The sequence below is a fragment of the Thunnus maccoyii genome, chromosome 15 (genome assembly GCF_910596095.1).
Source record: "Thunnus maccoyii chromosome 15, fThuMac1.1, whole genome shotgun sequence".
Classification (NCBI taxonomy): Eukaryota; Metazoa; Chordata; class Actinopteri; order Scombriformes; family Scombridae; genus Thunnus; species Thunnus maccoyii.
Window position 1 is genome coordinate 1,172,264 of NC_056547.1, and position 12,846 is coordinate 1,185,109.

General features: G+C 38.3%; 4 protein-coding genes across 6 annotated transcripts in view; 2 read left to right on the forward strand and 2 right to left on the reverse strand.

Moving 5' to 3' along the window:
• Nucleotides 1-7,631, forward strand: part of LOC121913150 (oocyte zinc finger protein XlCOF22-like) — a 45,220-nt gene extending 37,589 nt beyond the window's left edge. The window contains exons 2-4 of one of the 2 annotated variants that reach the window (XM_042435832.1): nt 4,116-5,553; nt 6,077-6,183; nt 7,136-7,631. In XM_042435832.1, the coding sequence (XP_042291766.1) occupies nt 4,116-5,553; nt 6,077-6,183; nt 7,136-7,158 (1,568 nt within the window). In that variant the 3' untranslated portion in view covers nt 7,159-7,631. Of the gene's footprint in view, nt 1-4,115; nt 5,554-6,076 lie in introns of both variants that reach the window. The other variant, XM_042435831.1, reaches the window with a different exon arrangement.
• Nucleotides 1-12,846, reverse strand: part of LOC121913174 (gastrula zinc finger protein XlCGF57.1-like) — a 44,584-nt gene that overhangs the window by 25,183 nt on the left and 6,555 nt on the right. The gene's annotated exons all lie outside the window — the stretch shown is intronic.
• Nucleotides 1-12,846, reverse strand: part of LOC121913138 (gastrula zinc finger protein XlCGF57.1-like) — a 72,661-nt gene that overhangs the window by 17,224 nt on the left and 42,591 nt on the right. The gene's annotated exons all lie outside the window — the stretch shown is intronic.
• On the forward strand, nt 1,680-10,742 carry LOC121913186 (gastrula zinc finger protein XlCGF8.2DB-like). Of its 2 annotated transcripts, none has more exons than XM_042435886.1 (2): nt 1,680-2,143; nt 9,568-10,742. In XM_042435886.1, the coding sequence occupies exons 1-2, from the start codon at nt 1,951-1,953 to the stop codon at nt 10,623-10,625; spliced, it is 1,251 nt and encodes a 416-aa protein (XP_042291820.1). In that variant the 5' UTR covers nt 1,680-1,950; the 3' UTR covers nt 10,626-10,742. The 2 variants fall into 2 exon arrangements, with proteins under 2 accessions (XP_042291820.1, XP_042291821.1); XM_042435887.1 differs by lacking the exon at nt 1,680-2,143 and adding an exon at nt 7,977-8,392 and having other exon boundaries at nt 9,556-10,742.

The following is a 12,846-nucleotide window of genomic DNA, read 5'->3' on the forward strand; positions in this document are numbered from 1 at the left end:
GTTGTAGAAGAGGGTCTCTCATTTTCTTCCAGCTCTGGTGGTCCTTCACATTGTAATTTATATTGTAAAACAGGTCAGATATTTGATAGAAAGCAGACACACGCTGGTCACAAGTGTGTCTTCTTCAGTATTATTCCAATTTTTACTACAAGTCACAACAGTAATTAGACAGACAGACTTGTCAGTGCAGCGGTGGCTGATTTATTAAACCTTCCACAGCAAGTGTGACCTCTAGTGACTCTTACATGTAATGTGGTATTCTTGACAGCAGGTGTCAGTAAAAGGCCATAAATCACAATACATGACAACAAGCAGCAGATGTCATCTTACACCATGTAACACATTCCCACTTCACACGTATGTGATGGAACAATCAACATGTATACAAAAATAAGACCCCATTTTTAAGGACCAAGGTATTGTGTTTATTTCTGAACCTTTAAATGAAACGGGGGATCTCGCTACCTATGAAGAGTTCATCCAACAGAGAGGATTAGACCGTTCTCAGAGTACTTGAAGTATATCCACTAAATTGATGTCTCTCATTAAAGTGCTGTTATTATATGAAGCTTTCTCAGGCTGATTCCTAAACTGTGACTTTGTGGAAAGGATCTTGAGGAATGTCCTTGTAATAATTCTCATATCATATAACCCGAAAAAAGCAGATTCAAAATAGCAAGGCTACATTTACAAATAAAAATAGATACATGAATAAAAAAATTTTAAAAAGTAAACAGTACATGTGCATAATAAAAATAAATTATATATTTAGATACTGACATTTATATATTGAGACCATATCAACAAATCACACAGATGACCCATGTGGTGGCAGAGACAATTAAATGAATAAATAAAAACATTCAGTCTTGGTCAAAACACCAGAAACTGTGACATAGTGCAGCCATAATTAATGCCTGGCAGAAGGAATGAGACACAGACAAGAAAGGGAGACATTATTATAGGATACACAAGTCAGTTAATGTCAGTTTAAAGGAGGATGTCATAATCGCAGAGAGAAGGTGATCATTACACAGTTAAGGTTTGGTCATGCAGGTTTTCATTCCACATGGGAGTAAAATGGGGAAAAGTGGTATAACATTCTGGAAGGTTTGGATGTAAATATAATATAGCTTCCCCTTATGAGATTCACCGATAATGGCAAACGCTCTCACTGCCCAGACTCCATTGATGACCATATTCATGCATTCTGGCTCTGCTCATACAATCAATCATTCTGGTCTGAGCTCATGAGTGTCCACCATTCTCGGCCTCAGTGTCCCCCTTTGCCCTCCATTTGCCAAGTGATCTCGCCTCCATCCACATTCCTACACACCTTGAACCTTTCATTTTAACATCCCTAATGAGGCAGGACAGGAATAGAGTTTAAAATCATTACTGAGTTCAGGTCAAGACTTCACTTGAGGGAAACCAGAAGGGGGTGATAGGCTGTATAATGCAGGCAGGGAAATAGGGTGTGATTTTTATTTATTTATCTTTTAAATGGTATTTTCTTAATACTTTATATTTTCTTCATATTTCTATAGACCAATCAGTATTCAGTCGATGTAATGTCTTGAATCTACACATATCGATACAGCAGGTGGCGGTTTGCCGCTTTGAAGCTGGTTTGCGATCCACCAATAAACACAAAGAAGAAGAATAAAAGCCGGAAGTTATTTTCTTTATCAAAATGGTTGCTTGTTAGCAGAGTCCTGCTCTATTTCTTCTTCAGAAAGTGTCTGAATGAACCATCATGTCTGGATAAACCTGTCTGTGCTGTTCACGATGTTTCACCTCTGATTTATCTCCCGGTAGCCCACAAGGACATTGAAGTTAGCTTAGCATGTTAGCTGTAAATAAACTGATGGAGCTCAGCAGCAGACTGACAGTCTGATGGAGACCAAACTGAGTTTCTGACGGAGAAAAAGTTTCTGTCATCGTGTTAAAATGTCTAAAATCCAAATGCTGAGAGCGTCGGTGACGCAGCGACTAACTGCGGCTGCTGAAGAGATATTTGTGCTGTTTGAAAGATCGATAGCAGAGTACGAGGAGGAACTTTCTCGATCCAAAGAGGAGAACGAGCGACAACGCAAACTACTGGACGCTGCTTTCAACCCTCAACTTCAGCTACACAGAGCAGGTTTGTTCCCTTTACATCTTATTCTCACTCTGATCACACTCAGTTTAACCTGAGCCGATACTACAGCATGCAGCAGGGTTTGTACTTTTAGGTTTAATTTATGTTTAAACACAACTGTAAAGCTTGTCTACGAGTAAAATACTTCAAAACTGCAATGATCAGATAATTTCATTAGTCAATCCACAGAAAAATTAATCACCAACTATTCTGATCATCAGTTAATCGTTATCAAGTATAAATACCAAATATTTGATCGTGTTGGGTTCAATTTGCTGCTTTTTTTGGTCTTATGATAGTATTTGAATTGAATTGAATATTTTGGAGGTTCGGGGCTGTAAAATGTTGTGATGAGCATTTTACATTGTTTTATGATGATTTATAGAACAAACAGCCTGTCGATTAAATGAGAAAATTGTTGTAGATTAATCCAGAATAGGACTGCAACTAATGATTTTTTTCATTGTTGAGTAATCTGTTGATTATTTTCTCGATTGGTCCATAAAATGTCAGAAAATGTTGATCATTGATCCAATGACTTGTTGTCTGACCAACAATAAAAAGGCAAAGCAGGTTTATTTATATAGGACAATAAGCAACAAGACAGTTCAAATGAGACAAAAGAAACTCACCATTTAAATGCAGTTAGAAACAGTCATTAAAGTGCTGAGAGAAAAGAAAAGAAAAATAAGCTAAAATAGAAGAAGACAGATATAAAATACAAGAATAAAAGTTACGGTGCAGTGTAGCAGACCTGTCCCAGATGACCTGAGAGGTCTGGATGCGTCATAACTTAGCAGCAGATCAGAAATATATTTTGGCCCTAAACCATTCAGTGCTTTATAAACCAAAAGCAGTATTTTGACATCAGTTATCTGACAGACAGGAAGCCAGTGTAAAGATCTGAGAACTGGAGTGATATGATCCACTTTCTTGGTCATAGAGAGGACTCTCAATCAGCTGTGGAGTTCAGCAGCCAGACATTTCTCCATTCTCTGTTTAAGAGCGGAACACGAGAACTGCTGGTCCACCTTAAAGGTCAGTCCACCTTAAGTGAGCCTGGTCAGGTTAGTGCATTGTTGCTAACTTCTGGGCTAACCCCCTTCAATAGATGAGTCTTTTCTTGGTCTTGAGAAGCTGCAGCATTTATTAACTGACACACGGTGGCCTGTACTGTACATTTACTGCCATATTGAAAACTTAATGCTAACCTTTTCCGCTACTCCGCTCGCATTCACCGCCACTTTTTCTGCCGTTCGCTCAACCGCACACTCGCTATGCGCACACACTCGCTATGCGCACACATTACGCACTGCCCTATTCCTCAACGGAGCTACGCTACTCTTACAACAGTACCTTTCATGTGGATGTCCTTTGAAGAATAAGGAGAGGGAGGATGACTCAAAACAATCCCATGGTAATGTAGGGTGTTATCTTGCTCACACAGTGTGTGAGTTTAAATCATTAGTAGCCCATTGATATTAATGATCGTGTGAAATTTTGGCAGTGGTGCTCTTAATTTTGCAGCGTTGGTGCGCTGCTGCAGAATGAATATTGGGGAAACACTGCCAAAGTCCAAGATGACCTCAGATATCTTGTTTTGTCCACAAAAAGATATTCAGTTTACTTTCAAAGAGGACTAAAGAAACCAGAAAACATTCACATTTAAGAAGCTCTCTTAAAAAATGGCTCAAAATGATTAGTTAGTTATCAAAATAGTTGGCAACTAATCGATTAATAATAAACCAGCATACTAGCATACACCTATGAGCATGCTACACCTAAGCGGTGCACTACCAAAACATTCCAGGTGGAACTCGCACTCTAGAATTACTGTTCCACATGTTGGAGTAAGTGGATTATTAAGCTGTTTTAACAGTAATGAGTCACGGAGCGTATCGAACCGAACATCCTGTACCTAATGGGTCAGGACAAATACACATGGTTCCCCATAATGTGTATTTCTGTATTTCAGTGTTTCCTGCAGACGTCCAGCAGCTGTTTGGAAGTAAAGAAGAGGCTCCCCCTGAGCAGCAGGAGTGGAGCTCCAGTCTGGACCAGGAGGACCCAGAGCCCCCACACATTAAAGAGGAACAGGAGGAACTCTGGACCAATCAGGAGGGAGAGCAGCTTCAAGGGCTGCAGGAGGCTGATATCACCAAGTTCACATTCACTCCTGTCCCTGTGACAAGTGAAGATGTTGAAGAGAAACCTCAGTCCTCACAGCTTCAACAAAGACAAACTGAGGAGAACAAAGACTCAGTGGGAGGTGAAGAAGTCAGGAACCTAGAGCCAGATAGACTTTTACAAGCAGATACTGACGACAGGACTTCTGACTGTTCTGAAGTCAGAGATGATGGTTGGACAGAAACCAGTGAACCTCAGCCAGATTTAAACTCTGTGAACAATTATAAAGTCCTTGTTAGTGATATGAGATGTAATACCGTCAAGAAACAATATAACTGCTCTGAGTGTGGTAAAATATTTCAATATAAGAAGTGTCTGAATAGACACATGAGAATCCACACAGGGGAGAAATCCTTTAAATGTCTGTTTTGTGGTAAAGCCTTCGTACGAAAGGAAGGTCTGACACAACATGTACGGCTCCACACAGGAGAGAAACCATTCAGCTGCAGAGTTTGTCACAAAAGATTCACCTGGCAGGCACAGGTCAAACAACACCACTGTATAGGGGAGTCATCACAGTTTCAAACTGAAGCTGAAGGAAAGGACTGCGGAGGATCAGAAGCAGCCAGGAACTCACATCCAGATAGACATTTAAAACCAGATGCTGATGACAAGTCTTCAAACTGTTCTGAACGTGACCCTAAAGTCATTGATCATGCCTGTGAGGAGACCATGGAGCCCCTGCCAGGTTTAAAAATGGAGAAAAATAATACAGTCCCTGAAAGATGTAATTCTGGCAAGAAAAAATTTTACTGCTCTGAGTGTGGTAAAATATTTGACTGCAAAGAGTATCTGCAGAAACATATGAGAGTTCACTCAGGAGAGAAGCCTTACAGCTGTTTGATATGTAATAAACGTTTCTCCAGTCGAGGATATGTCGCAGTTCACATGAAAATCCACACAGGGGAGAAATCCTTTAAATGTCCGTTTTGTGGTAAAGCCTTCGTACGAAAGGAAGGTCTGACACAACATGTACGACTCCACACGGGAGAGAAACCGTTCAGCTGCAGAGTTTGTCACAAAAGATTCACCTGGCCGGCACAGGTCAGACAACACCACTGTGTTGGTGAGTCGTCACAGTTTCAAACAGTCTGCAGCTCAACTCCACAGACGGAAACAGAAGCTGACGGAGAGAACGGTGGAGGATCAGAACCAGCCAGGAACTTTGAGATCAGTGATGCTGATATGCAGGAACCTTTCAGAGCACCCTTGATAAACTCAGTCAGGTATAATTCCTGGGAAACAATGAAGCCTCTGTAAATTATACAGTATATGTAACATCAGGAAGAAATAATTTGGCTTCTCTAAGGCTGGGTTGTACCAACAAGGATTCATTTTTAGAGCTCTGCTTAATTTTATATCTGGATTTACTCATTTTAAACCTAGTTTTGCTAAAGTCTTAATCAAACTAATCTTAGATTATATTAATCTTTGTTGATGCAACTCAGTCTAAAGGTAGTAAAAGTTTTTTCTGTTATGACGAAGAAAACTCAATAATCCCATGAGGGAGTGTTCACAAAAAAAAAAAAGTGTTTAATGAGTGCATTACATGTTTTAGATGGAGATGAATGTCTGTGATAAATAACGAAAAACTGTTAAGTACGGCTGAGTCGACTCACATTTTGTCAGTGAAATCGCTGTCTTTGTTGTTTTTGGCCACATCATTATACAAACTTACTGATTCTTGTCCCTGAATGATTGATTGATGACAGAGCGACTGTATTTCTGCTCCATCTCTTATGCTCTTAGCTCCGCAGTGAAGTTGACTGAACTCCAGTTTAAACAGACCTGTACCAGCGTCTTCACCGCCTTCTCCTCTACTGTTCGGTGTGATCGACTCTTCAGCCGACAGCTCGGTCAGCAGTCAATCAGGATTTTATTACTAAACTAACACTAGGGTGCACTTTTTATTTTTCTGAATGTGGAAATCTGATGTTTTCACATCACAAATGATAAACAACATCATTCAAACACGAGTCTCGCAGGTAAAACATTAGACTCATGCAGCTGTTATATCTGCTGATGCACTTGATTGTCACAGCAGTAACTGGGTGGAGACATGAATAATATTTCTCACAGGAGTCTGTATTAAAGAAAGAAAGACTAATAATTATGTTTAATAGGAAGGCCTATAAGAAGTAAATGTATGTAACGAGATAAATGTTGACATTTATCCCTCCTGCTCAGTCTCCCAGTTTGTGGTCCAAGATTTCCTCGAAAAAACAATTTATGATTGGTCACTTTAGGACTTGATACTACAGTTATTGCTGCACTAAGCTTATCCTTATTGGCAGACTGAAACAGACAGCGTTATAGGAATTTTAAGGTCAGTCTGGCACTGAAAGCATGTCAAAAAGGACAGAACTGAACCTCAGTACTAGAGTAGAACTAAAAAAATTTATCAGTAGAAATGAGTGTTAAAATTTGTAATTGAATATTTGGTCAGTTTCTTCATTTTTTAGATGATTTTTCAGATATTTCCTAATTTAAATCACAACTTGAAGTCCTCACAATGCTTTACTTATTAGTTCCTGTTTTGGTTGTTTGTGCTCAGACAACATTAACTGACACACTGAGATGTTGTCTTTAATTTACTGTACTGGAACTCTGATATCGTATCAGCACCAATATTAAAATAATTGCAACAGATCCAGCCCAGGGCAATGTAAGAAGAGAAAGAAACAAAAACTAGATTGATAAACTGATGGTCAGTGTTTAAGTAACGTTAATCATTCTTGTGGTTTGCTAATATTTTGTGTGAGTTACATGGTATTTATGACGCTAAATGTGTTCTGTGTGCCTTTATAGAAGACTGGAGTTTATGTAAATGAAAACAGTCCTGCAGCGCTGGACTCCTTCAAAGAGATGATCAATATATTCTGGTAATCTGTTAAATATGTATTTTGTATTAAATGTTTTTTCACACACTGTAAAGAGCTTTTAATCTTTTGATTGTGAAGTTTGATTGTTAATTTCTTATTAATTTTGTTTGTGTGAACTGATACAGTCAACATGAATAAAAAGTTAATTAGTGTTTGACGTTACAGTCTGGTTGATTGGTATTTATTATGAGGATGATGACAGGAAAGCGGGCTGAAATGATTAGTCAATTAATTAGTTGACTGAAAGCATATGTATTGCCAGCAGTTTTGATAATTGACAAATCATTCAGGTTTTATATCACAGCGTACTATATTGTTATAGTATGTATACTTTTGCTATTCTTGCCCTTATTTGTGATTTTCCTGATAATTAGATTTTTTTTTCTTATACCTACTAAGTAGCTTGCCATGTCTCTTGAAGTTCACTGCTCAGGATGACCATGTGTTACACTTTGCATTTGTCAAATAAAACACTTTGACTTTGACACATTATAGAGACGTATCCAACTGGACTTTGTGAATGTTGTCAGGTACCGGAAACAATAGAACATGTACTTGTTAACTGCAGGAAATATAGCTCAGAAAGGACACAATGGAGGGAATGAAGAGGTCGGGGCTGAAAGGAGCAGCTTTAAAGGGTATAACGTTATTGTAGTGTGGTGGAAGTGGACAAGGCAGGAAGTGTCTGGAGAATAGGGTTGAAAAATCTGATGTAGGAGTTAACTAAGTCCACAAGATGGCAGTAAAGACAACACCAAGGATGCAAGCTGCCGTTAAACCTCAAAGAGGAAGAAGAAGAAGAAGGATGAACGTCTTTACTACGGCTAACTTTACACTGTATGAGCAGGATAGCGTGTATAGTCAGCAGCAGAGTCGCGTTCCTCTCTTTCGAAAGTGTCTCTAACATAAAACAGATATGCACCATCGGAGCCTCCTCAGATGCGGATAAATGAACTCTGAGCTGTTTATAATGATTCTCCTCGCAGCGCACAGGCGTCTGCAGTTAGCTTAGCTTGTTAGCCGGAGCGGGGCCGGAGCTCAGCAGCAGCTTAGTGACAGTCTGATGGAGACCAAACTGAGTTTTTACACAGGAGAAAAAGTTTCTGTCATTGTGTGAATATGTCTAATGTCCAAATACTGAGAGCGTCCTCACCGGTGGAGCCAAAGTACTCCGAAGTTTACGGTAATGACGATGAAACGGTTAAATTGTGATTGTGACTTTATTTCTCATCGACAAACACGTTTAACTTAACAAGCTGTCACACAGACAACTGACAGTTTCAGCTATTAATTAACTCATTATTTTCTAATAGATTTACCCTGAAGCAGGCAAACAAACTAATTTAGGGTCAGACCATGGAGGTGCAACCATTAGTCGATAATAACTGATAAGTTGCCAAATATTCAATTAATCGCCAACTATTTTGATAATTGATTAATTGTTTTGAGTCATTTTAAATGACAATGAAAAAGAATAAATGTCCAAATTATCTGATTCCAGCTTCATGAATGTGATATTTTCTGGGTTCTTTAGTCCTCTATGAGAGTAAACTTAGTATCTTTGGGTTGTGGACAAAACAAGATGACACCATCAGTTTCCTGTTTCCAGTGTTTCCAATATATATATATATGTATATATTTGCAGTGAAAAATAACCTTTTGCAGGACAAGATGTGTGATCATGTTTGTAAGTTAGATAAGAAGGAGACTTGAGCAGGAAAGCTAATGCAGGTTGTTGTTCAGAGTCTGTGGGGCTCTTGAGTAGCAGGATGCTGTCAGGCTCAGTGTGACCGTCTGTTCTAACAATGATAGAATGATACGTTATCACTTTATCCAAGATTTAATTTGCTGTACTGAAATAAAGACAAAGGTAAACGGATAAATAACAGTATTCTGTCTAATTAACACAAACCTATAGCAGACCATAGTAAACCAAAAAGGTATAAATGTTTCCCTTATGGTTTTCAGAATTTTTTTTTCAAATGACAACAAAGAACAACTGATTTACAGAGCAGATATGTTGCTTTGGCATACAAAAAATGACTTTTAATTTCAGTTTTTTAATTTAAGAATTTGTGACCAAGATGTTTTCTGTAGGGAACATTTTACAGCTGAAAATGAACTTGTTAGTTCTCTCTGTTTCTAAATTACTTCAAACATTTCTGTACTTCAGTTTCATGTGACATCTTCGCTGATATATGTGTTGAAACAGATCATTTTCTGAGTCAGGTGTTGAAGTCTTGGTCCTTTTTAAACACAGCCCCACTGTGAGATGAAGTAGTGGTATCAGTGGTTTCAGTGTAGCCATGACATCTGTTTTCCATTATATGTGTGTATGTATTTCAGCTTGTCCTGCAGACGTCCAGCAGCTGTTGGAGAGTAAAGAAGAGGTTCCCCCTAAGCAGCAGGAGTGGAGCTCCAGTCTGGACCAGGAGGATCCAGAGCCCCCACACATTAAAGAGGAACAGGAGGAACTCTGGACCAGTCAGGAGGGAGAGCAGCTTCAAGGGCTGGAGGAGGCTGATATCACCAAGTTCACATTCACTCCTGTCCCTGTGAAGAGTGAAGATGATGAAGAGAAACCTCAATCCTCACAGCTTCATCAAAGACAAACTGAACAGATGGAAACAGAAGCTGATGGAGAGGACTGTGGAGGATCAGAACCAGCCAAGAACTCACATCCAGATAGACATTTACAACCAGATACTGATGACAAGACTTCAGACTCCTCTGAGACTGATGTCAGTGATGACGACTGGACCAGGAGGGAATCATGTTTAAACTCTGTTAAAAATAATGTAAATAATATTGACAAAGAATCATTTATCTGCTCTGAGTGCGGAAAAACATTTGGCCACAAGACAAATCTGAAAAGACATATGAGATGTCACACAGGAGAAAAACCATTCAGCTGCTCATTTTGCAGTAAAAGTTTCAATCGGAGGGAACACTTGATTGCTCATATGAGGTGTCATTCAGGAGAAAAACCTTTCATCTGTTCAGTTTGTAACACCAGTTTCAGTCATGGTTGGTCATTGGACAAACATATGAGAGTCCACACCGGAGAGAAACCGTTTTGTTGCTCACTTTGCAGCAAAAGATTCAGGCAGCGCTCAGATTTGGTGGCACACTTTCGAATTCACACAGGAGAAAAGCCTTTTTCCTGCTCGGTTTGTAATACAAGTTTCACTCAGCGTCACACTTTGGTTCAGCACATGAGAACACACACTGGGGTGAAGCCTTTTATTTGCTCAGTTTGTGGTAAAAGATTTTCACGAAAGGGACATATGACGAGACACATGACGGCTCACACTGGGGAGAAACCGTTCAGCTGCAGTGTTTGTGACAAAAGATTCACATGGCAGTCACAGTTTAAAAGACACGAGTGTGCTGGTGAGAGTAGCGGTGCTAAATGAAGCTGTAGAGACGTAATTACACACTGAAGCAACTGAAAATTAATTTCTTACAAGCTCAAAGTGTTTAACAGTCAAGGCAAGAATGTGTAATACAATAAAGGCTAATTGATGAATTTGTTTCGATTTCTTGTGTTTTATTGACCAGATTTAACCAGAAACACAGAGGTTGTCTTCTAGCTAAATGTTAAACCTCAAACATTTGAACTCTTGTGTTGCTATTTCTTAGTGGAATAGTTAAAAATTCTAACAAAGAAATGTATTTGTTTTCTTTCTGAGAGTGGGATGTTCAGATGCAATGCAATCAATCTCATGTCTGTGTGTTAAGTATGATACAAAAGGCTAGAAAGAGAGAGACACAACCAGAAATACATCCACCAACACCTCTGAAGCTCATTAATTAGCATGCTGTATCTTGTTTGTTTAATCCATACACAAACTAAATGTAAAATATGGTCACCTTGTCCTGGAAACATTTCTAGAAGAGTTCCAGAAAAAAGTTCACATGACACAAATCCACCACAAATGCAACATGAATTTCTTCTATTCTTCAAAATAATCTTCTCAAGAGTGATAAAACCAATGAAGTTCATTATAACGGAGAGCTATTAATAAAATAAATACATTATCACAGCAAAAAGCAACGCTGTTGCTGCAAATAAGGTGAGAGAGGAATGCTGGTAGAAAATTGCTGATGTAAATTTGTTAATTAAAAAAACAAATGTATTAATTACGTAATTAGTTTATATACATATTTTACCACTCAATGCACTCTCCGTACCTCCCACATCCAGAGCTCTTAAACATTAAACTTGATGCAGCAGATTTAAACATTATACTGTCTGACTCTGTCCCATAATGAAGGATCAGTGGAAATCACTTTAGATTCTGGCCAAATCAAAGTGAAATTAATATTATAGATTGAATATTACCTGTGATAAATACCAATAGATTAATCTTTTTTTGTTTAAAGTATTTTTCATCAGTTTTTTGTTTTTTATTTGTTTCTTTTTACAATTTGAAATACAGTTTGACATATTGTAACAAAATCCCATCCCACAAGTAACCCTAACCTCTTGCACCATTACAAATTTACAATATGACATCAAATCAATAGCAAGTATGGTAGAAGACTAATCAGTTCTCTAATCAGTCTTCTAATAGCTGCAGTACCAGCAGTGTTAAACAGACTTGGCAGCAAATCAGGTGGTTAGTGAAAGGACGGCGCTTTTTATTGCCAATTTAAGCCGAAACTTGGAACATAACCTGCTCCAGACCAGGTTAAGTTTGCAGTATAAGTTACCATGGTGATGTAGCAGGTTAAAAGAGAGCCACCTTCGTGACATTGAAAACTCTGACTTTATGCTCAACACACCTCGCTAACCCACTAATCTGGCTTCGTAGTACAACCCTCTGGCCTTCAGACATCTACATGCCTGCAGTAAAAGCCCTTCAACTGTGGCGCAAAGTGCAAGGGCCTGATAATTGCTGCTTGCCGCTTTAATTATTGATATGACTTAATATAAGTTGGAGTAATACTCAAGAAGACACAACACTTGTAACCAGCCTGTGTCTGCTTTCTAGCAAATATCTGACCTGTTCTACAACATTAAGTACAATGTGAAGGAGCTGGAAGAAAATGAGACTTTCTTCTACAGCAGTCTTATAAACATACTGACATCTATTAGCAGTCACAGCAGCAATATTTAGATCAGTCCTTCAATCTTATTTAAGATCTGAAAGTTTTTGTGATCCAATGAAGCCCTTTTCATACAAAGACTTGTTTTCATACCAGTCAATGTCTCACTGTTAATGATACACAATACTATTCACTTTATTCAGGTAATTTTATTTCAAGATCATAGTTCATAACAAAAAACTTGAAAGATCATAGAAGAAAAAGCCAAGAGTATAAAACAGTTTACAACGTTAAAAAACAGCATCTATATTACACAAAACTAATCATCACTGTTACTATCAACTCCTGACATGAAAACCTTTATGCTGAATATATTTTTTATTACGTATATTTAACTAACATTAAAATTCTGAACTAGTTACTAAACACATTTTTTTTCATGACTACATTGAGAGGATGGAGCTCTGTTTTCTTATTACTGCTTTCAGTTAAATATAATTTCTTGCTGTTTCTCGTATGTATTTGGTCTTTCCTTAAGTTTTTTGGCTTTTTAAAAAAAAATTCTGAACAAATTATTACACATTT